The following is a 27,577-nucleotide window of genomic DNA, read 5'->3' as shown; positions in this document are numbered from 1 at the left end:
CCAGCCCCACAGTCCACCCCTCTCCAGGTTAACAGGATCCTGCTACAAGTAACCCGTCACACTTGCTGTTTAATCTGCTTGAAAGCAGGGAATCTTCAGCGAGGTTTATTATTATAACACTTTCACTATCATTTAATGACTTTTAAAAAAATATTCACTATATCCTCCAGAGATAGGTCATCCAAACTTGTAGTTCAACTTCCAAGATCAGGATTAAATACCAGCATCCCAGAAGTGGAAAGGATAGGTTCCTGTTAAGACTGTATTTTGCTGTTTCTATTGAAACAAAATTTTAATGCAACTTAAAAGAATCCTATGCCCATATACCTCCTTTTTAGTTTGTTTTCTTTATGAAAATCCAAACCATCAGTCAGTAAAATTATGACAGTAATCAACACACATCAACAGGCATCATTCGACTTACTGCTTGAATAACCACTCTAAGCCAATGTAGAAAGAATTTCCACTGTTGTATTAAATTTTGAAAATACTAATCAAAGAGAAAGCTTGGTATATGCTCTGCTGCATAAATTTAAAAAAAGAATTTATGTATTTTTTTGTGCGTATGTGTATGTATTTATACACACACACTTAAGAATGTTGCCCCCTCTTCCTTAACCTGGACTAAGTGGTAAAAAACTCAACAAAAGACCATAAAAGCAGCTCACATAAATTAACAGGTACATGCACTAGTAATAACAGGTATCTGCACTTCATTAAGAACAATGAAGAAACTTCTGTTTCAGCCTCAAGTACAACAGAATGAGTTGTTACCTTAAATTTTAACATTAACTATTAAGACAGTAAGTCAACTACAGTAAAACTACAATGACCAATACCTTAGGAAGAAACCATACATACATACCTTCACTACAAAATGGTCTTTTGATGCCAGAGAAATTCACTGTCTCATGTAGCGTTTTCTCCTCTTGACAGTATTCACAGTATGTAACTATGCAGTGCAGTTTCTTATAATCATCAGAACATGCTCTGCTGCAGAACTGATACACTTTGTTCTAAATGCAAAGTTGCAAAGCATCACTAATAGAGCTAATGGATAAAATCTCAAGATCTGGACAGTGCAACTTTAAATAATAGTTTGACATTAAAACACAACTTTAACATGCAACAGAAGTGCAAATACACAATTAGGGTATGACTTCTAATGCTAAATATCAACAACTTTCGCTCAAGCTGACAGCGAGTGCTACAAATACTCATAATTTCATATGAAAATGCTGAACAGAAAATACACCAATTAATCTTAGCATATCCTCTTCACATACTCCTCTCAGTTCACAGAGAAGTGTAACAATGGTCTATCCTATCTACAGTAATACAGTAACTGAAGATTAAAGTGTATTTCAAACTTACAGCAGATGCGAGAAATTACATTTTTCTTTAAATTCCACAGATACTTTTTATTTGTTACTTATAAACAAAGACTTCTGCTTTCATCCATAATAAAGTTCAATGATATTCTACAGAACGAGGTATATTTTATTAACCTATTTTTTTAAGCGTCAATATCTTATAAAATAGCTATCTAGAAAAACTGTATCGGAGTTACAGGTTTAGACTTTTAAACACTTCATAATTCTAAAAACACCAAAAACCTCCTTACCTCCCATTCCAGTACTTCTGGCTTTGAACAAAAAGAACTTTTGCAATAATTGCATTTCAGCTGAATATCACTGGGAGAGACAAACTGACCATTTGTTGAAGATTGGACACTGAGTGTCTGAAAAACATAAATATACATACACATCAATAAAAAAAGAAAGTTACTTTTAAAATGTGTTTTTCAATTAAGTCTATTTTCTATTAAGTCTGAGAATTTGGAGTTTATAAATAGGAGCATTTCTGGCAAAAGCACAGCTGGTTGGTCTTTTCTCTTGTCATCTTAGGTTTCATAATCTCGAATCTTTACCCTTGCTTCCACCGTAATTGCTTTAGGTTATATTTCTTTTGCCTTACCTTTCTAATGCCTGTTATTTAAGGGTAATGTATAAATGAAAAAAAAAAAAAAAACACAAAAAACCAAAAAAAACCCAAAAACAACAAACCCCAAACAAAAAAAAAACAGTCAACCAAACACCTGTTAATCACAAAACATGTATTTTCAGATACATACATTTCACAGCTTGCCTTATTTTGGTCACAGAAGTTCAGACAAATATTTACAAAGACTTTCAAACCCAAACCTCACCAAGGCAGATTATCAATACCTTACTGAAGCTTACCACTTGAAAGTACAAATACTAAAGTAAAAGGCCTTCAGTAAGAAACCCTGCATCTACTCAGATTAAGAGAAAACTAGCTAATAGTCCTAGCTGTCCTCCATCACCATGGCAAGGAGATGCAATCATTTAAACCACTTAGCCCCTAAACAATTAAGGGTTTTCAGATTGAGAAAAATACTACAGATTGCATGCGTAGGTATGAGAATTTAATTCTGTAACTGCATAATTCACTTAATGCATTTCTGAGGCAATCAGTAGATAAGAGAACTCAATTTTACAGCATCTGTAGTCTTCCAGTAGGTCTTATATGCCTACAGAACATAGTCTTTTGCATGTTCCCTAGATCAAGCAACAACTATCGGTGTATTACACATGCAATGTTCAAGACAAAATCTGAATCAGTAGTGATCACAGTCACTTGAAGACTCCAGAGGACAAATTCCTTATGTCCTTCTTCTCAACAAATTTTCCCACAGTTTGCAAAAAGATAAATATATTTAAAAATTACAAGTTCTCTTCAGACAGATTTGCTACTACTTCTCTACCTCATAACAGTGAAAATGTAAAACATTTCCGTTACAGGATACTTTGCTTTGGACTGTCATGTTATTAAGGGTTCACCTACACAAAAAAAAACCCACCACATAAAAAAATAATTGCGATGAGTATCATTTTATGCAGATGCACTAGTTCTCTATCAGGAGTTTGCAGACATGAAGCAGTCATGAACGTTTCACAGTTACGGACAGGACCTGACAATAAAATGCCACATACTGCAGAAAAGATGCCACCTTTATTCCAATGGTCCATTGTCCGGTCACAACTTTAACAGTCTGATGCTCACATACAGTATTGTCTTATCGCTCCCACTATATCCAGCAAATGTCCCTGTGGATGAGAGGTTTGCTAGACTTTGGCTGCTCTAAATAGGTAGCTGAAGACTTGTACTACACGGGAGCCACAAAGGCATTTTAAGTTCAAGGTCCAGTCTATGCATTTCTGCATCTGCATGTTTCCTCACAAAGCAAACACCATGCTCAACTTGTGCTGCCATATGGGTTATGTAAAGACAATGAAAGTCCTAGAAGTTCTGGCTGAAAACAAAAAGAAATCAAGCAGCAAGTATACCCACCACCTCCAGTTCAGCAATGAAGGAAATGTTAAAGAAGCAGATGTGACAACCTGTACAGAAACACTGAAGACAGAGGGAGGAATGAAGAAATATATTAAGTGATCATCAACTGAAAAAAAATTAAAAACTGTATTTTATGCCTGTAATTACTTTTAAATATGGGATCAAGACACTCTGCTGTGAGGGCCACAAGTTAGAAGTAAAACATGGGTTTTTTGTTGTTTTCTGATGCATGGCACTGTTAGCTTCTTTTATTTCTTCTCCCAACTGTTTGCTGTGATAGAAGTTCAGGCCCTACATAGTCTAGGGGCCTGGTAATTGAACAGTAATGAAAACTAGAGGTGTGAGAAGAAAGGAGTTTGAGACTGTTTAAAATTGAAACTTGTTTTAAAGAATATCTACAACTAACTGTAGACAAGAAAACCCTCAATAATTAACCATTACTGCTTCTAAAACAAAACCAATGTTTTTTTATCATAAACTCCTAAAGTCAACTAAGTATTCTCCCACAGAAATCAGTAAAGAACTGAATTCATACTACTGAAAGCTCTAAACCAAGCAGAAGATGGTTTTAAAACCAAGAGTTAATCACAACATGACTTTGTATGGCTCCTTAAAGTTTCCATTATCCTGATGACAATTAAGGACTGCTTCTGCATAGTGTTTTAATGAGTCAAGATGACATGCACGTAAGTATTATCATCATCTTGCTTTGCCTCTAAAACTTACAAGATGCTTAGAATAGAGAATATCTTTAGGAATTATTTGGGAGCATTTTTACACACAAAGAATAATGCAGCAAAAAGATAATAAATTCATTAAAATCTTTCACAGCTCACCTCAAACAGCAAGGTTTTATCAGTGGTGTGCTTTATCAAAGATATCTTTAAAATCATATATATATATGCATGCTTTTTAAATAAAAAAAGGTTATGTTTAATCTGACTTTTCTTGAGCCTGCCCTGAACAACAAGAGCACGCAAAGTTCCAAGCAAAGCGAAAAATCATTGTAAAGCCCTTTTCAGTTTTCAATGCAACCACCTCAAACTTCTCTAAGCTGCCAAATTACTAATGAACAGTAGGCGACACAGCAAAGGACTCTTCTGAGAGCACCAGCGTAGTAGCACAGCTTCTGACCTGCCCCTGCAGCATAAGCGGTAGATGGGTTATCCTTGCTCACAGCAACACAAAATCAGATTGTGGAAACATTTCTGTATATAAACGTATCTGTAGAAGGGCTACTAGGGAGCCAGACTGTGGTCAGTTTTTTCGTAGTTGAGAAACAAAAATAACTTTGAAAGAATTAACTTGTTCTTAACGTGGAAAAGAGAAGCAAATACATAGGACTGTTTCACAAGCAAGATCAAGGGCACTAAATTAAAGATAGAAAGAACCAAACATTCCCCTTATGCTCAAGCACACACAGACCTTCCAGGGCTCTGCATGGAAGTCTCAATTATTTTTATTAGATCAAATTTGGAAAAGTATTTCTGTGACAAGCATGCAAGCTTCCTCCATGCTTTCCACTGCATCATACTTCTTTTTTAAAATATATGTACGTGTGTGTGCACGAGAAAGAGATGTAATGTATGTAACAAAAAACACTTACAGACACTGTAATGATGGTCAAAGAGAACACAAGATTAGTGAATAATCAGAGCAAGTAACCTGCTAAAAGACATTGTACTTAATTCTTAAACATACTGGTCCTACAGCTCTCCAGATACATCCATAAATTGAAAACAATCAAAGCTTTAGCACAAATTTTCTGAAAATTTTGCATAGACTCATGTTTTGCAAGATAGCTTGTACTTCAAGACACTTACACAGTTGCTAGCTTCGGGAAGACACTCGTACTACAGCCTCCATGTTCACAACAAATAAATTAACACTTTATTTTTCCTTAAGAGACAAATTCAGAGCAAGATCTTTAAATGACCCAGTAAAGATATCAACAGCAAAACAGGCTTAAGACAATACAACTTTGGAACAGTTCTGTCCTTAACTCTGCAGTAACATCTTCTAAGACAGAGCATGAAAGATGACATGATACAGTCACACTATTTTACAACTACCTACCAAAAAAGAAAAAAAAAGAAAAAAAAAAATCACATCAAGCATGCTGTGCTCCCTCTTTCTTACAAGGATGAATGCTCTTCCAAGCTGTCCACACAACGGAGAATATAGATATGGACAGAAGCAGCACAACAAGCAGCTCAACTGAATCTTTCAAATACTGTGATAACATTAAAAAAACAGATAGAAACAAGATATTATTCATAGGGTTGACAGCAATCTTAAGTACTGTAACCAAAATGGGAATTTTTTTTAAAAATATTCCAACCCATTTGTAAACCAAAAGGACTGAAGTTTTTGCAGAAGGGAGACACGGAACTGAAAAGGCACTTATTCTGTTCAGAGAAGAATAACTGTTAACAAAGAAAAACGTACAGAAAAAACAGGCAGAGTAAAGAAAAAAAGGGATTAATATAATGCCAGAAAATTAAAACAGGAGTTATCTGCATTAGTAAACAGGGAAAACTATGGTGCACCATAGTAAATCAGCCATTTTTTCAAAATACCATTGCAGAAAGTATTGCAATTGACCGAATGGATTTAACGATTTTCCCAATTTAGGCTCAGTTCATTATCACAGAATAGTTTCAGTTGGAAAGGACCTTTAAAGGTCATCTAGTCCAACCTCCTGCAATAAGCAGGGACATCTTCAGCTACATCAGGGTGCTCAGAGCCCCATCCAACCTGATCTTGAGTGTTTCCAAGGATGGGGCATCTACCACCTCTCTGGGCAACCTGTGCCAGTGTTTCACCACCCTCATTGGAAAAATTTCTTCCTTATGTCTAGTCTAAATCTACCCTCTTTTCGTTTAAAATCATTGCTCCTTGGCCTCTCGCTACAGGCCCTGCGAAAAAGTCTGGCCCCATCTTTCTTCTAAGCCCCCTTCAAGTACTGGAAGGCTGCAATAAGGTCTCTGCGGAGCCTTCTCTTCTCCAGGCTGAACAATCCCAACTCTCTCAGACTGTCCTCATAGGAGAGGTGTTCCATCCCTCTGATCATTTTTGTGGCCCTCCTCTGGACATGGTCCAACAGCTCCATGTCTTTCCTGTGCTGAGGGCTCCAGAGGTGGATGCAGGACTCCAGATGGGGTCTCACCAGAGTGGAGTAGAGGGGCAGAATTGCCTCCCTTGACCTGCTGGCCACGCTGCTTTGGATGCAGCCCAGGAGACGGTTCATCTTCTGGGCTGCGAGCGCACGTTCCAGGCTCATGTCCAGCTTTTCATCCACCAGTACCTCCAACTCCTTCTCGGCAGGGCTGCTCTCAAATTCTTCATGCCCCAGCCTGTATGGATACCATGGGTTGCCCCGACCCAGGTGCAGGACCCTGCCCTTGGCCTTGTTGAACCTCAGGAGGTTCACACACGACCATTCCTTGACCTTGTCCAGGTCCCTCTTGGTGGCATCCCCTCCCTCAGGCGTGTCAACCACACCACTCAGCTTGGTGTCGTCTGCAAACTTGCTGAGGGTGCCCTGGATCCCACTGTCTATGTCACTGATGAAGATACTAAAGAGTACTGGTCCCACTACAGACCCCTGAGGGACACCACTTGTCACCGGTCTCCATGTGGACATTAAGCCGTTGACAACTACCCTCTGGATGTGACCATCCAACCAGTTCCTCATCCACGCAACAGTCCACCCATCAAATCCATATCTCTCCAATTTAGAGAGAAGGATGTTGTGGGGAACCTTATCAAAGGCCTTACAGAAGCCCAGACAGATGACATCTGTAGCTCTTCCTTTGTCCACTGATGTGGTCACTCCATCCTAGAAGGCCACTAGGTTGGTCAGGCAGGACTTTCCCTTGGTGAAGCCATTGCTGGCTGTCTCCAGTCACCTCTCTGCCCCATGTGCCTTAGCATAGCTTCTAGGAGGATCTGCTCCATGATCATCCCAGGCACAGAGGTGAGACTGACAGATCAGTAGTTCCCAGGGTCCTCCTTGCTACCCTTTTAAAAAATGGGTACAATGTTTCCTTTTTTCCAGTCTCCAGGGCCTTCATCTTACTGCCAGGACTTCTCAAATATCAGGGAGAGTGGCTTGGCAAGTGCATCAGCCAATTCCCTCTAGACTCTGGGATGCATCTTGTCAGGTCCCAATGACTTGTGTTCAGGTTCCTCAGGTGGTCTTAAACCTGATCTTCTCTTACAGTGGGAGGGACTTTGCTCCTCCAGTCCCTGTCTGACGGTCTAGTTGCTCGAGAGGTGTGGGAAGACAGGCTGCCAGTGAAGACTGAGGCAAAGAAGTGGCTGAGTACTTATGTGTCACTTAGGTATAAAAGAGCCTCAAGGGAAAACTTACAGTCCAATGCTCACTTTGTGGTGTACCATCCTTCCCATCTAAATACTAAATGAATGGAGCAAAGAAGCTGTTCTCATACAATCAACTTTTATCTCATAGTGAATACATTTATTCTCTGGACAATGAGCATATGAAAACTACCAAAAGTTACAATTGGACAGAGATGTTTAAGCAAACTAACTGTAAGCAAGTGACTACCTACTCATTCTTGGTCTTTACTGAGAACTCAGGCTGTATGGCTGCTCCAGTTAAACTCCACTACAACATGGAAGAGACAGATTTACATGGGGCACTGAAACTGCAACAGAAGCATCAGCAAGGTCTCACTAAGATCAGAAACTCACAACCAGCATCAACTGATCTGGCAGTTTTATTCAATAATGTTGCTTAACTTTGACTTATCTGCAAATCCGAGAAGGCCCAAGCTGTATTTGTCATTCACTAGCTTTATTTTCCTCACTCAAATAGCAGAAAGGTTTTGTTCTGAGAGTTCTTGGTGCTGCAATCAATTTGCAAGACCATGTAGAATGAAATAGATGCCAAATGAGTTTGCAAGAAGTATTACAGATTTGACATTACATACTAACAATCTGTATCTATTTTGTTAATCAGTTCCACTTGACAGTCTACTGAATTGGTTAGCATGGAAGCACAGAACAGGGCTACATGATGGAGGTCCTATCCAAGGTATGTTAAGGAAGCAATTAAGAGGTTGATTTGCTTTTCAGTTGACAGAAAACAGCGAAGCTTAATGACAAATGGGAAAACACTGTATGGGTGTAACTGTTCCACAACACATGAGGAGACAATTACGAATTATACAGTGCACATCTGGGAAAACTGTTTTTACATACAAAAATTGAAACATTTTCTTTAAATATGTTCTTTGATCACCTAGAAATTAATCACTACAACATATTTTGCACATGGTTTAACCTTAAGTCATATTAAAAATAGGACATTTTCAACAACCATAGCAGCCTCTTCCAGTTTGCCTATAATGTGGCTTGCAACACTCTGGTTCCTAGACCTAATTTCAATGTCTACTTTTGTCCATAAATGTTCTAATGGCTCAGGCTCTAACCTTTCATTTCAGAGACAGTCACTATTCCCCATGACACATCTTTGTTAGCAAAATGTTCAACATGACAATTTTGTCACTGTATTTACTATAAAAGAGATGAAACATTGATCTTCAATGCAAAACAGCAAGGTTCATCTCCATAAAGAAACTGGGGTGGTAAAAACGAGATGAGCTGTGCTAATGCTTTGCATTTTCTTACGGTGCCAAGGAGAAATGAATTGTTATTATTACATTTTATAAGTTTAAGAAAGCAGCTTGTGTTATCAGTATGAAAGACAGTACTTTGATCAAAGAAATTGTTATGAGCCAGAAGCATCTGCTATGTTAATTATAACTCATGAACATGTACATACAAGCAAGTTAGCTTAATATGCAAATACTTGACACAAACACAGGTACACAAATATTTAGGGAGGAAAAGATTTAACACAACAGCTAACCTGAAATTTAGCTACACAACTGGAACTGCAAAAGTTGTACAGTTTTCCATCAGGCATTGTGGCTTGATACTGAGGTAAAGAGTTTCGCTTACAAAAGTGGCAAATAATTCCCACACCTAAAAGAAAAACGTAGTTTACAAACAAAATAAACACAAAATAGTAGCGCAAAAAAAAAAAATACACTGGACTACAGGTTAGCTCTTCCCACCATTTCAATGTAAAAAGCTAAGATTAGTCTGTTTCCCAGTCAGCTTCTAAAAGTCACATAAAACAAAAGAAATTGCAGGCGTTTTGCTGAATTCTTCCATTAAAGATCAGCATTAAATATGAAATTGCACCTTCTTCTATAAAATTCACTGGACCATTTTCAAGTCTGGGTTCGCTGAGTTGAGATCTATGCCTGCTTTGCATATTGAAGAATGCACATTTTGAGTTATTTACCAGGTCCTTTCACCCAGATTAAAAATTTTACCTAGAGAATATCCATATACATTATAACTACTTCTATCTGTCTCCAACTGTTGCTTGAGTAGATAAAATGGGTTGGGTTGGATCACAGGCAAGAGAGTTTTAATTGATATGCATTAAAATTGCACTATCATTCTGTGACACATCAGAGCACATTATGTCTCAACATTTTTCCCCAGGAAGCCTTAAGACAGTTGGGAACTGTTTCTGACATCAACCAAAAAAGACCAGTGGGGAAAATGACCCCTTTATGGGTCCATTTACTAGTGTTAAATATAAGATGATTTTTTTAAAGTTTTAAAACCTATAAAGTCACATCTGCATAGATTAATTCTAAACCAAAACAACCCACCCCCATGTTCAAACTTCAAAAAAAGAAGTCTGCTCGTATCAGTGATGAAAATTCATCATCCTTTTCACTTACTTTGTGATTTTGCATATTTTGATTTGTGTGTGTTCATGCATGCAGTTGAGCAGTATGGCTCCATATATCCATTAGGTCCTATGCACTGAGTCATGTCAAAAAACCTGCACTGAGCTCTGCAGCCAGTACAAGATGTTAATTTGCCATATTTCTAAAACATAAAACAAAGCAAAACAATGCATTAGTTAATACTATGTTTGGCTTTTGGTTTTAAATTATGGTATAACAGACACAGAAGAAAACATTTACTTCTGCCATTTGCTCCCCCATTAGGACCTTCCTATATTAACTAACTCTCATGATTATCCTCTCAAGAGCATTCAGCACTATGGGTTGGGTCTCCTGCTGCAGGGGGGAAGCTGGCTAAAACTAAACTTCTGGGAAAGACAAAAACCAAACACACACACCTCAAAAAAACCCAACCAACCAAATAAAAAACCCAAACATTCCAAATCCCACCATCTGCAAACTGTGAACTGTGGTAAGAGTATACAGCAAGCTGTGTTGAGCTGGAGAGTTTGAAACAACTGTTCATCTCTCCTTGTTGATGGGACAATGCTTCTAAGAAAAGAAACAGGAGTCTGGCACATCAAAGATGAAGGATAAATAATGGTGCTAAACTTTGAAAATAAACTGTACTCTCCAAATGGTAACATCCTTAATGTTGTATAAGTTAGGCATAGCAGTTTCATGGTAACAGCTACATTAGGTTGTGAGAACGTTTAACTTCTCAATTCTCCTAGTTCCAGTCCTCCAGGCATGAGGAACACACTGCAGAGCTCCTATGCCCCTCATTGGATCCAATGAGGAACCCTGACTCCATGAACCTGATAACAGACTCAATTTTGACACCTTTCAACACAGCAGCGGGTCAATCAACAGTTTTCCACAGAAGAGAATGAATGTTCTATAAAAAGCACAGAAAAGTCACACAAAGCAGAAATACCAATGACACAGCAGCCAAAAATCAACAGTTACGATCCACTACATGTAGTACATACTTCAGTGTTAGGCAAATATCTCAAGCAGCACAAAGCAAGTTTCGGAAAAGAAAATGTCTAGACACCTTCCCTGCCCAAAGAAATAGTACCATGGTTTTGACAGTGATCACAGAGAATTCCTCCTTCATTGAACAGTGATGACTCTCCTATCAGACTCCCCTTATTGAGTACTGGAAAATACCCTATTGACATTTAGGCACCTGAGGAATTATTTTGGCACTACCTCTCCCTCTTTCCCACTCCTCAAGGGCTGAAGGGAGAAGGAAAGGCAAAGCATGTTTCGTAGGTGCTTCACCTTGTTCGGAGTAACAGAAGCTTCAGTGGATCTCTTTGCTCTTCCTATCTTTACCTACCTACATTTGAGAACTAGCTAAATCCACTCTTACAGACAGCCAGAGAAGAAACTTACAGTTTTATAACATGTATCATCTTCCTTGTATTAAAAACATGTACATGAAAATGTACAAATGCACATGCCTCTGCCACAAATTGGTTCTACCACCTTGCGGAGACCAGCAAAATTTTGAAATAACCACAACTTCACAATTTCCAGATGCTCCTTTGATGAAAACTTTGCTGTGGATTTCCCCCAAAAAAGAGTATGCGTCAAGATATCAAGCTCCTACCTAGAGGAGGGTATTGTATACAATTCCAGGATCCTTTCTTCTCATCTTACTCCATTTTTTTCTGTTTGCCTTTAAAAATGTTACCCAGCACCTAATAATCCTCCTAATCAGCCACAATGTGGACAAAATTCACACTAAGTACCAAGACCAAAATGCAGCAATTACACTATATTCTAGGAGTTGGAGCTATTCTGCCAATATACATTCATCTCCTCTAACAGTTTAATACACAAAAGCAGAGCATCAGGAATACTTAGGAGTTGTATTACCACTGAAAATACAGGAGATCACAATTTACAAAGGACTTGACTTCTCAGAACAAGCTTAATGGACAATAACCATCAGAAAATCTGCATGCAAAAATAGCCTTGGTACCTCTAGAATAAACCAAAATGTACATCTGGAAGCACTGATGCAAATATACTGACAAAGAGCTTAATAAAAAAAGTGTTCAGGAGTATAATCAGAAAAGAATGCACAGGTAAGTGAAGGTTTCACAAGTTATAGGTCCAAAAGAAAAATCAAAAAACCGAGGCCATGATGACTTCAAAAGACAGCAAGATGAAAATACAGGTTATAATAAAAGAATTTATAGTAAGCTGATCAGAGCATAATAGGAAAAGATTCACTGTGTCAAGAGACTACATGTTTCAACAAAAACCTCTTGAAAGTAGAAATAGCTTTTGCTAGTCAGCATCTCAAATATCTCATTATTTAACTGTTATTAAGAAAGGATCATGCACACAAAGTACAGTGCAGCAGCACATCCATAATTTCTGAATTTCAAACATCTTTATAATACTGGAGTTGCTTACAGATTTCCCCCTAGAGCTGTCAGACTTAAAAGCAACAAGAAGAATCTTTCTTAATATCTAGTAATGATCTAGAAAACCTAGATCTAAATTATCAAGGCTACAAAGAACATGAATTTCCAAAAAACACATCAAGGATGCAGAAGATCCTGTGGGTAGAAACACAAGCGTCACAGCAAAGCTCTCAGTTTATTCTTGTCACAGCCACTAAGAACAGTGTTTGAGCATTTCTGCATTATTAGAAGTCTAAACATGTTGTTACACAAGTGAAGGCAATAGGACACTGGTAAAGACAAAAAATTAAAAGGCCCAAAACCTCTTCAAATTTATTGCTCCCAAAACCTCATAATCATCATCTCCTTCAAGTTGAACTTTTTTCCTGCATTTTTACTACACTTGCCAGCACTCCCCAAACTTTTCAGTCTGAATGTTAAAACCATTCAAAAACCAAGCAGTACACTATTACCAAAAAAGATCAAAGCACACCTGAAAGTATTCATCAATCAGCATTATAAAAGTGTCTCAAACATTATTTTTTTCAGTAGTCTAAGTCAAAGGCTTTCTCCATTGACATCAACCAAGAACCTCGTACTGTACTATCCCATGTTTTCAGATAGCCATAATGCAAAGCAAGAATTTTCTCTTGTTCTTAAGGGTCAAATTTCCACTTCCCAAGGTTCTTGGGTAACTTACATTTCTACTCTCACATTCATCACAACATGCTAGCTTTCGTCTCTAAGAATATGCAGTATTAATTTCATACTGTAGAAAAAGAAACATTTGAGAATCCTTTCCCTAGGAGTACCCGTCTAGCTGGAATACACAAACAGAAGATTCACTAAACGAAGGAGAACTACATAGTAATACATAGGGTTGGAGAGCATTCTTATGAGGTAAGGATTTTTGGCCTGGGAACAAGGTAACTTAAGAGGATAATGACAGAACCAAAAATGGTATAATGCAGGGCACTGTAGATCAGCTGTTCATTGTCTTTTCTAATATTAAAAGTTACAGGAAATCACATGAATATCAACAGAATAGGTTTCAAAACAAACAACAGGAGACAGTTCTTCGTCTAACAGGAGGTCAGCAGAACTTCTTACCCAAGAGTGTCATGGATGGAAGAACTGCTTATATTTTGTTCACAAGGAGACTGTACAAGCACTTATTAATGAGATTCATTAAAAATAGCATACGGGAACACTGCACAAAGGTCAAGAGATCCCCTGACCTCTATACAGAGTCAGAAGCTAAGAGAATCCTCAGGGAAAAAAATCCTGAGTACCTGTCCTATTCTTACTCTTCCTTGCACACACACTTACATTCATTGCAGGAGTCTCTATCCCCAATCTGAATCATCACAGCTGTTCTCACCTTCTTACTACAGAACATTTTTCTTTTTGAGTATTTTAACCATCCTCGAGGAAAAGTGGATGTTCAGAAAAGTAATTAAGAAAAATGTAAAGCTGTGTCACGATTGTTGGTATTTCACGGTCAAAAGAAAAAGCTTCACCGGCAGAGAGAAAAACAGAACAAAGAACACAAAATTCTTCATTACTGACCAAGTAAAAAAAAAAAAACTAACCCCAAACCTTCCTGATGCTTTATTTAAACATCACTGCTTCATACTTTGTTTCAGCAGTATAAAATCACAGAATCATGTAGACTGGAGGGGACCTCCAGAGGTCAAGTGCAACCTCCTGCTCAAAAGCAGGTCTAGAGCTGGTTGTTCAGGATCTTGTCCACTCAAATCTGAGCATCTCCAAGGATAAGCATTCCAAAATCTCTCTGGAGGATTTCACTGCCCTCACAGGAAAGGAAACACAACACTTTTCTTTCTATCTAAATCAAGTTTTCAAGTTGTGCCTGTTGCCCCTCATCCTTCCAGCATGCATTTCTTAGAAGAAATTCTAAGAAGTTCTATACCCATTTTAAATTTTCATTCTGTCCACTACGACAGTGTTGAACTCAAACTGGCAACTACAAAAGCGACTATCAAGGTGCAAGATTAAAAAGATGAATGGCATATATTCCAGAAATACAAGTATTGTTGCAACAGAAATCCAAATTCCTGGAAATGAGAAAATCCACTTGGAGGGTTTCTAAGAAATTTTTATTCTTGTCATTATCAACACTTATTTTAGAAGAAATCTTCATCTTCCTTTACATCTCACTGAAAGAATCATGAAAGCTGAAGTCTAGAGCTCTTCTTGCGTACATGCTAAGAAGAAAGGTCAAGACGCAAAATAAACATCAGACCAATGTAATTTCAGGGTATTTTAGAAGTAAGCCTCACTTCTGTTTGCAACTGAAACTAATGAAAATCTCTGTTTTTGAACTTTCTGGCTGCAAGAGTGTTTCAATAAAGCTATTGGGGCCTTACATCTAGGCATCTATGCTACAGACTTTTATTCTTGACTGAAAAAAGACATATGGTCTACTTCACATGCCTTCAGAATGTCAGAGAGCAGGATGAAGAACACACCTGCAGTGTAAGACAGCATTCTTGCTACAACTTCTCCCATGCAAGGGCCAGTTGACCAAGAACACCAGAATACCAGCTGATTGCTGCAACGCTATGTAGCAGCCCAAAAATTTGTTTCCAGTTGAAGGAAATGCTTTGAAGTTAAACTCATATAGTCCATGGTAAAGCAGATCAGTACATACTTCTCAATCCAGGCAACCTTCTTTCTGGTAGCTTTATGTAGTAACAGTTTCAGATCAGAAATAAGAGAAATACTGGGAAAGCTTGTAGAAATGAGTATTCTGGGAAACAAAGTCAATCACTCTTCAAATAGAGAGGTAAAGGAGAAAGAAGATAGAAATTTTAAGTAGAAAAGCAGAGATAATCACTACAACAGAGATCCATTAGTACGGCAATCAAGAAAATAGCAGCTAAACAACTTCAGATTTATTTGAAAGGATGGCCCAGATGGATCCAGAAGTAACACACAGGTCTAAGAACAAACCGTATGTCAGCAGAATCTGTAACAGCAAAGAAACTGTAGTATTTATTCAGTCTTCTGAAATGCCACACCCAAATAATTTCTTCCCAGAGAGTAACTGTAAACTCTTCCCTGTTCCAACGCAAGAGATTAAGATTACTAACACCTCAAAAGCTTTTGCCCAAGACTTAACAGCAAAAGCTGAAGTAATTGCTTTTGTGACCCTTGAACAAGTGATTTGTGTTTACGTTCCATCAGTTGAACTCTGCAAACAGCTGAATCAGTAACTTGTACAGTAAATTTTCTTTGGCATCTCCAAATGCCAGTGCTCCCTCTGTTTGCCACTTTTGTTCCCAGTGTCAACGCCCTTGCCTTCATGCCTTCAAGAAAAGCAGAGCTAAAAATCCCTTCTTCCCTCACCTCAAAACACAAGTTACTTTTACATTAACTGAACGTTTCAAACTGTTTCTGTTTGCCTTTTCTCCCTCTTCCCCTCAATCCTATCCGGATGCGGTTATACCCATCCGAACTCCGATACCTAGTCATATCACCTCCTTGCTTCCTCTTCCTAAGAATTTCTTGTGCTCCCACACAGAATGATTTTGACTGCCATATGTAATTTTCTTCAGAACTACAAAGCTGTTTTAACATCTCTATGTACCTATCTCACTTTACCTTCTAAGTATTGACAAAATAACATCCTGAACACTTACTATGAAGGATGTTCAGGTGCTAAGGAAGCTGATTATATAGTTTTTATTGAAAAGCAGCAAATTCTACAGCTGAAGACAGACATTTGAAGCAGAACTGGCAAAATAAATGGTTCCAGAAACAGAAGTAAATAAAACGTAGGAAAAAAGGTAGAAGAACAGGACAGTTTCTAGAAAGACTTGATTTACAGAGATGCAAGAACCTGGAGACATAAATACCACAAGGCCTGGGGAAAAAAAAAAAAACCAAACCCATACCACTAAGCAGGAAGAAAGGGTAATTGATTATTTCTTGGTTGATAAAGATTTTTGTCATTTAACCATAGCAGATGGGGTAAAAAGCATCTAGCGATCTCCATTTGTAGAAGTGTACATAGTATCAGATGTCAGTATTATCACAGATTACTTAATACCAAACTAAGTACTACCTGAAGTGAGAGAGGTGGTTTACCATATGAGGAAAAGACTCCACTATGAAACCACAGTACAACTCTTTAACAGTGACAAGAAACTTAAAAAATAAAAAAAAAAATTGAAAAGTCAGTATTTCTAGTATTTCAGTGTAATTCAACTCTCTCAATTACTGGCTTTGTCAACAGTACTTACTCTTGAAATAGACACTTGGGAACAAGAGTTTACAAAGTATTAACAACGTCAGGAAGCAGCAGATTTTGCATTTAATTGTACTATCAAAATAAAATAAAAAGGACAGGTCTGTCTTAATAGCAAAGAAGCACAGAAGAACAGACACTGCATGGGACAAGACAAAGCTGAAAACCCTAGATGCTTCCACTGAAGTACTACATAACAAGACATTCTAGCATAGTATTCAGTGAGATTTTTACCAGTAGATTAACAATATATTTTGTAAGACTAAATACAAACTCTACATAAGCAATGAATCACACATTGCAGAACTGACATGCACATTAATGTATACAGTGAAGGCTCCTAAAACCCCTGCACACAGATAAAGCAGATGAAATCTGTTTTAAGAGAGCTTCACAAAAGCAGTTGTTTATCACGGAGCAGAATTTGAAACAAGGAAGAACAACTGCCTAGGTTGGGTTTCCTCTATTGCTTCTAAGTGAACAGTTTAAAAGGATGGCATAGCCTGGTCAGTGTTGAAGCAAGTTCTGTACACAGTCTTCATCTAATCAAAGAAGTCAATCAAATGCACTTTTATTCAGTAATGAAGGAAAATTTTCACTAGATGAAAAGACACTGCAAGCATCCTCTCCAGCTAGGAAAATACTCATTTGGCTTTCATTCACCCAGTACTCACTTCATTCCAGAGCTATTAAGTAGCCTATGAAGAACTTCCTTCCCCCCTTTTTTGATAGCACAGAAGACCACCACTTTTAAGAAGCACCCAAAGCAAGTGAACCCCAGGTCATATTCTAACAAGAAGAATTTTAGTTAAGGAAACAAAGCAAAAGAAGTAAAGGAACATTTTAAACTAGTAAAGCATTAAATGCTTTCATGGCAGAATCAAGAGCAACTGTGGACTGATCAGGCTTGTAAGCAAAGCAGTTAAAGGACTGTATTTTTTAAAGTAGACACAGACTCAGTTTTAGTTGAAGAATGGAAAATTAAAAGGTATGGATGAAAATTAAAAGGTATGGTGAAGAGAATTCAGTTGTTCCTTAGATCAAGGTTGTCAAGTTTGTACGCAAATCCAGCACACCAGAACACAAAACAACGTTGCAACTGCCTTGAAAAGGAAGTCTGCTAATTTTGTAGTGGCAGAAAATACACAATAGCATCAGAGACACTGAAACAACATCTGTATGTGCTTTTAGTTAATGTGTCTTCATGGCAGGCATATTTGGGGTCTGTTTCAATTTGTTACAGATATACTAATTTTTAAATTAATCACTACAGAAATTTTAAAAACTATTAAGTTCTCATTTTAATTATATGAAATACCTACTCAAAGAAATAAATAGTTCAGCATTTGCACAATTACATAGACAATCTAGCCACCTCTTTGTCAGAGATGATCTCATTCTCTTCTAGTGTTATTTTTTTCATTTGTTTTGTTCAGAGTCATTCTTTAAGTCCCTCTTGCTCCTCCACATGCAAAGAGTTTGAAGCTCAGTGCAACAGGTAAAGAATTTGCAATCTAGTAGTTGTTGTCGTCTTCAGGTTTAAAAAAAATAAATAACCGCTTCCATTAAGGGTTTTGTTTTGACATTTTATCTAAATTGTCACAGTGCTTTCACTTTTGCAGGCAGGATTTTATCGTTATTTTCTCTTTTTCAAAAAAGCTTGACTTCATGAATGGGTGTTGTGGCATCAGGTAATTAACATGCTCTCGCATAGAACCACAGTGAGCATTAGTGAGGCTATGTCTATTTAATTTTTTTAAAATTCTTACACAAATTTTTTAATCTATTCATTTTTCATAGATTTTTAATATGAAAGAAACCTAAGCTCTGTAATTACTTCAGTTCTACATAAGAAGGAACAGCCATCACCTCTCAGAAAAGCAAAATACAGGATTCAATATTCAAGATTATTTGTGTCTCAGTTTTAAAGCAGGTTCTGAAACTGGTACGTAGAAAGCTAAGTGCATCCACCACCACCTTGAAAGGTGACTTAGGCACTTCAGTAAAAAACTACTCCCCATCCGAGGAATAACACTGTTTCTTACTCCCACTAACAGTCTAGAGCAGATGAAAGAAACCCTTTGTAGCCGATGGATTATTTGCACTCTGAACATGGCCACTCCGAGAGCCATAGTAATTTTTATTACCCATTATTTTATTCTTTTCATTCCAGGAAGAAAAAATGTCCATGATAAGTTACTGAAAACTAATTGTTCAAATCAGTGTAATATTTATTCAAAAAAATAGGGATTAAGTATATAGAGAGGTACAAGTAGTAAGAATCACTTTTCATTTATTACTACTACAATGTGTATGACATTTACAAGAAACTACTTAATACAAAGCTCATACCAGTAAGACCTATGTATTTTACAACTGTTGGTAAGAAAACATTTGCTAAAACTGTTATGTGACACACAATAATCAGTTGTACAACATAATGCTGTAATCAAATGATACATCAAGTTTTCCTATATTACTGATACTGTTGGGTTTATTTCAGTGTGTAATAGCGACTCTCCCATATTCTCTCCTTCACCAGTCCTCCTTTAAAAGAAAGGTCTAATAAAAAATTTCCAATAAAACATTGTTACAACTGAACAAAGCAACCTACAATTTACCAACTGTGGCCCAATGAGTTGTCAGTGACATTTTCCAAAGTCTAAATTCCTTTTTAAAACACGTAATTCCTTTAAAACATTCAGTTCAAAAAAACCTTAATGCAAATGGAAGTTCAAACCTAAGTAAATCCTGCTAGACAACTAAATATTCTCAAATAATTGTGTCCTGAGCAACTTTAACACCTACAACATGCACTAAAAACCTCTTAATTTTATAGTTTGAGTTTCTCTTAATGTAAAAAATATCCCAAAACACCCACATTCCAGGAACATTTGAAACCTACCAGTTAAGAATTACACTTAATCACCACTCCAAACCAGATGCACATGAGCACTCGAATTAAGCTTCTCACAGCCTATTACAGTTCCCCAGTAGCAAATATTTCCACAAAAGAATTAAGAACTTGTTTAAATAGAGTCTGCTGTCAGACCTGAACGCACCAAAACAAAATGTCTCAATTTTAAAGGTTCTCTTAAGGATCCTCACAATAATGCACAATACCTGACACTACTTGTGAAGATTCCTGGTACTGCAAACTGCTCCTCCTCCCCAAATCAAACCAGAACATACACAACTTGCTACCCATAGCCTTCTCATTCTCAAATACATATCTAAACACAAAATACAACAATATCTGAACAGAGTACAGTCTATAATGAGTTAAGTACACATTTATCATTTGACCTCTCAAAATTCCACGTTCATTTCATAACTCCATGTGCAGTGCATGTTATACTGGTTGTGTGGGAATGTCTCAAGTTCAAAGTTAATCTCATGCCTTTTTGTTTCTTCGAGAGACAGTATTCAACGTTTCTTCAAGTCTTTCCATGGCTTCTGGGCATGCCTATGTTTTTAGTATCTTGGAAACCTATCCTGTCCCTTTTGGTATAGCTGTGACAAAAGAATAACGCTTATTTACATATGCATGTTTCCAGATTTGCTGTTTGCACATTGCATATACACAAGAACAGCCATCCCCAAAAGCATCAAAACTGAATGTCCAAAGAGAAAATACAAACACACATGATGCAACATTAAAGAACTTAAAAACATTCAGCACTGCACTCCCTTTTCTCTTGGACCATAGGTTTCTTAAAAATGGAAAGAGATGAAGAAAGAATCCAAAGCAATGTGCAGCACTGGGGCCACTCACATATTCAAGTGTGAACTTCAAAATCAGATAAAGAAATTTCTTGATAGTACAATACTGCTTTCGTATTTTGTAACACTATCCCTATGAACTTAGAGCAGAATGTACCATGCAAAAAGAACAAAACCAAAGAAAAACCAAAGAAAATTATTAAGTACAACAATTATTACTATCTTAATGGTCTTAAGAAAAAATAAAAAGCAAACCAAGTAAGGAAAATGAAAGCACAAGATTTAACACATGCAAGGATGAAAGTTACAATAAATTTTGAAATCCTATGCTGTACAGTGAGAGAGATTAGACATAATACAGGTGCACAGACAATGTGTAATCAATTAGACCATTCTCACAGCAATATCCAATCTGTATGCTCTGCACATTTTTTAACATTTCGATTGCATACAAGTGAGCTTTTATATCTGAAAAAGAACATGACTTAAGGACCACTAAGCCTGTGAGTCAGGCTTGCTATTAATATACTCATGATACACCTAGTAGAAAAAAATAGAAATTATTAACAGAAAGTTTAATTTCAATGATATTTTAATTAATAACAAATAGGTATTGCTATTACAGCAACATCAAAAAAAACCCAGTAGTAGTATAAGGTCCATTCTGACTAGTTTGCCTTTGTGGGCATTGATTTTATTTTCAAAAGTCTTTGTTGCTTAAGACTTCTAATGAGAAGTAAAACCATGTTATGAATAACAGGATAAATTAAGGAGTACTAGTGTTTAATTATCTTTAATTTATAGGTAAAGAAGTAATTACCTGCTTGTATTCACCAACGCAGTTCTGACAGCAGAATCTTTTCTGCTGACCATCAATAGTAAGAATATTGTTTCCAGCTCCCTTACTGGGCAAATACTCCCCGCAATGCTCACAGCAATTCATTATTAAACCATTTGCCATCCTGTATCTATTGAAGCAATGGTCACTGCACAGCTTATGAGTCATATTTTTAAAGCTAACTTCATGACGAATCTAAAAAATAAAAATAAAAAAAGTATTTTATCACTACACAAGCACAAAGTTGCCTGAAAATACTAGACAAGCCAGAAGTCTTACACTCAAGAACAATACCTAAAACCAGATTATACTAGCTCATTATTTAAGAAGAGATATGCTTGAAATGGCCATGAAATACAGAAAGAGAAATTGGTGTTTCTGTGTCTCCAAGGTTCTAGAAAACACTCTTGGACCCATTTGCTCTTGTAACCTAGAAGCAAAGATCACAGGGGAGGATGTAATTGCATATTAGAGCAGAAGGTCAATTTATGCGATTTTATAAAATACTCAATTTGCAGGCTAACAACATGGCATATGAAGACTGGCCAGACACATATGCCTGTGTACAGCAGCAGCCTGAACTATGGTGGGCCCAGTAATGGCATAAAGAGTAAATTAATACATTCATGAGAATTTAAAGTTACATATATTCTACCTATCTCCAAAAATATTTGCATGATCTTTCAAAGCATGTAGTAAATCTTGACTTTTTTCAACAGCAATTCTTTGTGGGGGAACTGGGTTGTAATTACAAGATTCTACACCTAACAGAATCATTGACAGTAGCTACAACGTATCAGCAAAAGACACTTCAAGTTTCTGAACCAAAAATCAAGTATTAACCTCTTTGTATTCCTTCTTCCTTCAGTTGCTCCTCATGAATATTAAGCCTGCACACTTAATATCTTACTGGATATGAAAATACTGAATCAGATACTAAATTTCCTTATTTTCAGTTCTCTCATTTCAGAATGTAAGTTATGAATATTGTCACTATTGAGAAAGAGAAGAGAAAAAACAGCCAACCAGACCTCAGTTAGTTTACCACAGATAGTGCATCTTGATTTATTCAAAACTCCTTTCGAGGGATTCTGTTTATCTTCATAGAAGGATAAGCATGATGTACTGCAAAACTCCTGGAAAGACTCACTTGAATCAACTTGAGCAACAATGGTACCTTTCATTGTTGTTATATCTCTGAAAGACAAAAAAACCCTCTAGTGTGCTTGTGTATAAATACATATATACAAGAACACTTTACATCTTAAAAGATCCATTCCTCCTTTTAATGCTTACCTTTCAAACCAGTTTTGTGGGTATACAGTTGTTAGTCACATGTCAAACACTAAGTTTAATAATATTTTTACAACTACTATACCTACTGCAAGTACAATGTCCTGTGTAAAAACCTTTTTTGTTTTGTTTTGGTTTTTTTTTTGTTTTTTTTTTTTTTGACTGGGGTTATTTCTTTCCCATGACATTATTCTAGAAGTGACAATAATGCACCACTAGGTACCAGTTGTGTCAAACTCCATCTTACACAAAAAAATTAACACAGCAAGTTTAAACCAGCCCTTTTGCAACCTTACACAAAAGCTATAGTTTTAAGCTATATTTAAGTTTCACATGAAAAATTCAGATTCACAGTAAAATAAACTCCACCATTTCCAGTATTACTCTCAGGATAGATGAAAGGAAGAGAGAAGGTTGTTTTCTCAAACTTACAAATACAACCAAACAGCTTAAAACTCTAGCACAAACTTGCCTAGAGTATTATCACTTAGTTTTTTTTAAAAGTTTATTCCATCAGTAATTTAAAGTTCCAAAGCACCTGAACAATTCATGCAGTTGCCTATGAAACTGCAGCAACTTAATGCATTAAACCAGACAAGCAACCACCAATAAAATTAATTTTAACTAGAACAAACCTTCTCCTAACCAAACTGATTTACACTGTTTTTCACTGAAGTTAATTCTAGACTTCCTTGATCTTCAACTGTATGCTGCATGCACTGCAAACTTAGCAAAGTTGCTAATGCTGTGCTTGTCAGTGCACCTTCATAATCAGGTCTCCCAAACTTCTAAGGTCATTTCTAAGGAAGTTTCACTCTTAATCCCAAATTATTACATACCATAAATTAGAAGCAGTAAGGAGAAGAAAGAAAAGCCTCCCCCTTTGCCCTCTAAGCAAAAAAAAAAACTATTATTGACATACAGGCAATATGTTGGCAAAAAAAGGCTGGGTAAGATCTAGCTTCACAACAAAGCCATGCTACAGAGGAACACTTTCATGCATATACTGCCCTCTATTTAAATGTGACTAAGTCACTGCATACTACTGGAAGAGCAAAGACCAACATCACCTCAAAAACTGTCAAAGGTGACTTCACAGAGGTTATCTAGAAATCAAATATGCTAGACAAACTATTTTTAAATAACCACAAAAGCTAGAAATAATGTATTTTCCACATTATTAGAAAATAAAACTTCTCATTTAGGGCAGTTTTTATGTAGCCTCTTAACATACACAGATTTGTAACTCTGGAGATATTTGAGAGCACAGACTTAGCCATGAGTTTTAAAAATTTCCCTCAGAAATAAAAAGATTAGACTAATCTTCACCTTCATATATAATGCAGCTAGTTGAATATGGCAGTCACCAGATGACTTTTAAAAAAGTGTATAAACTTCTACAAGCCAACAAAAAGAGTACACAGTGCTTTTAAATAGCTCTATAGAGGCAAGGGTTGAGAGAATTTGAGCTTTTATATTTCAGCTTTTTTAAAATAGATGTAAGTCTGCTAGTTTTTCAGTAATTAATGTCATTAATCCACCACATTGCATACTGAGATAAAACTTTTTCACTAGTTTAAACGTGCAATTGAGCAAAGACCATCCTCTCCAAAAAACAGATTAACAAAGGCAGTCTTTACTGCAATCTTTCTTTAGTTCAGCAAAAACTCATCATTTAACCAGTGTCATTGCAGTTTGTACTGGATTGAGACTTTACTGAAAAAGTATGAAAAAGTGCAAGTATCTCTGTAATCAGTACACTGAAAAGTAAGAGAGAGTACAGCTATTTTGTACACCTAACACTCCAATAGTATAATTATGGAATACTTCTCTCGGGCAGTTTTAAGTTTGGGAAATAATGAAAAATTACAAGTCAAACCTAACCAGTAGTTTAGAATAAGCCACTTCTAAGTATACTTGTCACTCTGTCCATACTGCCCACGTAAGCTATCTTCAACTTCAAAAGTTGCCACAGTTGCCCCTAACTATGGGGAAAGTCTAAGGCTTCTCCTCTCCCCACACTGGAAATGGTTGAAGAACTCCCAAAGTTCTTCCAGCTTCTTGCAATCATCAGTTTCTCCTCCTTTTAAAGCCCCTTGGTTTTGTATCTTCATCTATGAAAATGAGTGCTTTCTATTCAATGCAAGGTCCACTTTTTTTTCATAATGAACTTTATATATCCTGTGACAAAATATATTCTTTATATCTAGTAACTTGGACACCCTGTCTTTTTTTTTTTTTTAATCAGTAATTTTTGGTGTATTGGCCTTCATCTGCCATACTCTGAATGCAAAAGCTGGTAGACTTTATTTTGTTATAGCAGGCACAGTGAATTCAACATTTCCAAACAACATTAAAGTGACACTATACAAAGTACTTGTATAGTCAGATTTTATATCATTAACAGAGCAATTCTTATACACACATAAGAATCTCAAGTATTAGTGGATTTAGCTGCTAATATGAAACAACGTAAAAAAATCCCTTACTTTCTGCACATAACACAAAGTTTCTTTGGAGTGGGTTTGTGTGAGAATGATGACAGGCAGGTAGTAGAACAAAAAAGGTGAGCTGATCCTTTCCGTTGATATGCAGTTTGTCCCTTTTGTAAAGGCTTTTTGCAATTTGCACATGTGACTTTAACCTGTTTAGAAGGCTGCTGCTGGGCAGAAGGCTGGAAAATCTGTTTAGGAAGTGATGCGACAGGTGACAGAGAATCCACACCTGGTTGCTTCTGATTCCTAGGGAAGGAAGCTGACTGGGATATCCAAGAATCTTCAAGACAAAAAAAAAAAACAAAACACACAAGCAAACATAAAAGTGAACCATCATGTACATATATACAGAATAATATTCACAGATACATGATCATAAAATCATTTTGCTGTTGGAACTGCCAATTAACAGAAGAAAGATGGTATTTTAGAAAATCAGTTTTGAAGTAAAATGCTGTTTGATGGTACCACTCTCTACTGTTACAAAGCTTCAGAACATGAACAAATTTCAGGATGGCCCCATCCTACACCTAGTGACAAGTTTTGCAGACCTCAATTCACTTGCACAGGGTTGGCAAACTGGCAATTTTATCTTCAAACAAAACTCCAATTACCAACTGCAACTAAAAAAAAGAAGGTTGGGGGGGGGGGGGCGGAGGGCAGAGACCAACAGAGAACAAGGAATTTCTAAACTAAGTTTTGAGATATAAACTCTGCAACTTTAGAAGAACATGAAACCTTAGACTTTCATTAGTTATTCTGTTCTAAAGCTTTGAGAAGCATCATGTGTCCAGTCTCAGTGTAACCCTAGAGCTGGGCTTCCCCATACTAATCTCCTGGTCTAGCTTGCATCCAGAGAACTATGCTACAGTTAGAGTGAAGCACAGTGGCTCCACATCTGGGCTCTGCATCCATCACTGATTCCTCTAAGAGTTCCTGTTTTTCTCAATAACCTTTCCAATGCAATGAATACCACTTAATGTGAAAACTGGCAAAGTCATGAGAGTTCCAAGTCTTCCTCGGTAGAAATCAATGAACCTAGAAAACAGTATTTCATTAAGTTCTGGCAGCACACAAACCCATGTCCCCGTGTTCCAGACTCCGCTAGTCTTCCATTTGTACTTTTGGACAATAGACTACTATGGAACAAAGTCATCTTTGCCCAATCTTTTGTAGCATAACATGCTACCGAATAACTTGCATACAAGAACTTAAGTAAAACTTTTTCTCCAACAGAAATTCATCTATAAAGATCACATTTTCTGTTAAATTACATGCTCAGTACCTTGGTTTGGAGCAGAATATACAGTTCTGGGGAGAAAAAATCCCCCAATAAAATGTAATTTCTAGGCTTTTCTCTGGAATTTAAGCTTTCATTTTAAATAATTGTCACAAGAATTTAGAAACATTGAGCTTCTGAAGAATGACAAGAAAGATACATGACTTATGCATGAATTGAAACCTAAACAGAAACTTCTTTCCATTAGGAAAAAAAAAGAAACTAACACACATTTTCAATAGTATGTGTCAGCTATCACAAATACTGTCACAGCACTTGGACCTTACCTTTCAAGCTTTTTATTCCCAGCATCTAGAACAGTACTTCAATGTTACTTACTGAAGAGTAAACACCTGCATAAATATTACCATATTTGGTCGTAGTTGTGCTACTACTTTTAAGAAAAGAGTAAGCATAGCATTTACTGTAACTAAATAAAAATCACAGAATCACACAGCATCATTACAGTTGGAAAAGACCTTAAAGATCATCAAGTCCGACTGTTAACCCAACACCACCCATGCCCACTAAACCATGTCCCAAAGAGCCACGTCCACATGTTTTTTGAACAGTTCCAGAGATGGCGACTCCACCACCTCCCTGGGCAGCCTGTTCCAATATTTGACCACTCCGTAAAGAAATTTTTCCTAATATCTAATCTAAACCTCCCCTGGTGCAACTTGAGGCCGTTTCTGCTTGTCCTATCACTAGTTACTTGGAGAAGAGACCAACATTCACATCACCACAACCCCCTTTCAGGTAGTTGTAGAGAGGGATCAGGACTCCCCTCAGCCTCCTCTTCTCCAGAATGAACAACCCCAGTTCCCTCAGCCACTCCTCCTAAGACTTGTTCTCCAGACCCCTCACCAGCTTCGTTGCCCTTCTTTGGACACGCTCCAGCACCTCAGCATCCTTCTTGTAGGGAGGGGCCCAAAACTGAACACGGGATTCGAGGTGCGGCCTCACCAGTGCCGAGTACAGGGGCACAATCCCCTCCCTACTCCTGCTGGCCACACTATTCTTGATACAGGCCAGGATGCTGTTGGCCTTCTTGGCTACCTGGGCACACTGCCGG

General features: G+C 37.1%; 1 protein-coding gene across 1 annotated transcript in view; it reads right to left on the bottom strand.

The window, feature by feature from the left end:
* Positions 1-865: 865 nt before the first annotated feature.
* Positions 866-27,577, bottom strand: part of LOC104620568 (zinc finger MYM-type protein 2-like) — a gene marked incomplete at its 3' end in the record, with an annotated part of 36,178 nt that continues 9,466 nt past the window's right edge. The window contains exons 2-8 of the mRNA XM_010286831.1: positions 25,218-25,503; positions 22,467-22,632; positions 21,418-21,630; positions 10,170-10,320; positions 9,278-9,393; positions 1,625-1,741; positions 866-1,016 (exon numbers count right to left, since the gene is read on the bottom strand). Of these exons, the coding sequence (XP_010285133.1) occupies positions 866-1,016; positions 1,625-1,741; positions 9,278-9,393; positions 10,170-10,320; positions 21,418-21,630; positions 22,467-22,632; positions 25,218-25,503 (1,200 nt within the window). The remainder of the gene's footprint in view (positions 1,017-1,624; positions 1,742-9,277; positions 9,394-10,169; positions 10,321-21,417; positions 21,631-22,466; positions 22,633-25,217; positions 25,504-27,577) is intronic.

This window comes from Phaethon lepturus, unplaced genomic scaffold, assembly GCF_000687285.1.
Source record: "Phaethon lepturus isolate BGI_N335 unplaced genomic scaffold, ASM68728v1 scaffold11805, whole genome shotgun sequence".
NCBI lineage: Eukaryota > Metazoa > Chordata > Aves > Phaethontiformes > Phaethontidae > Phaethon > Phaethon lepturus.
This window is presented reverse-complemented; position numbering and strand designations above follow the sequence as displayed.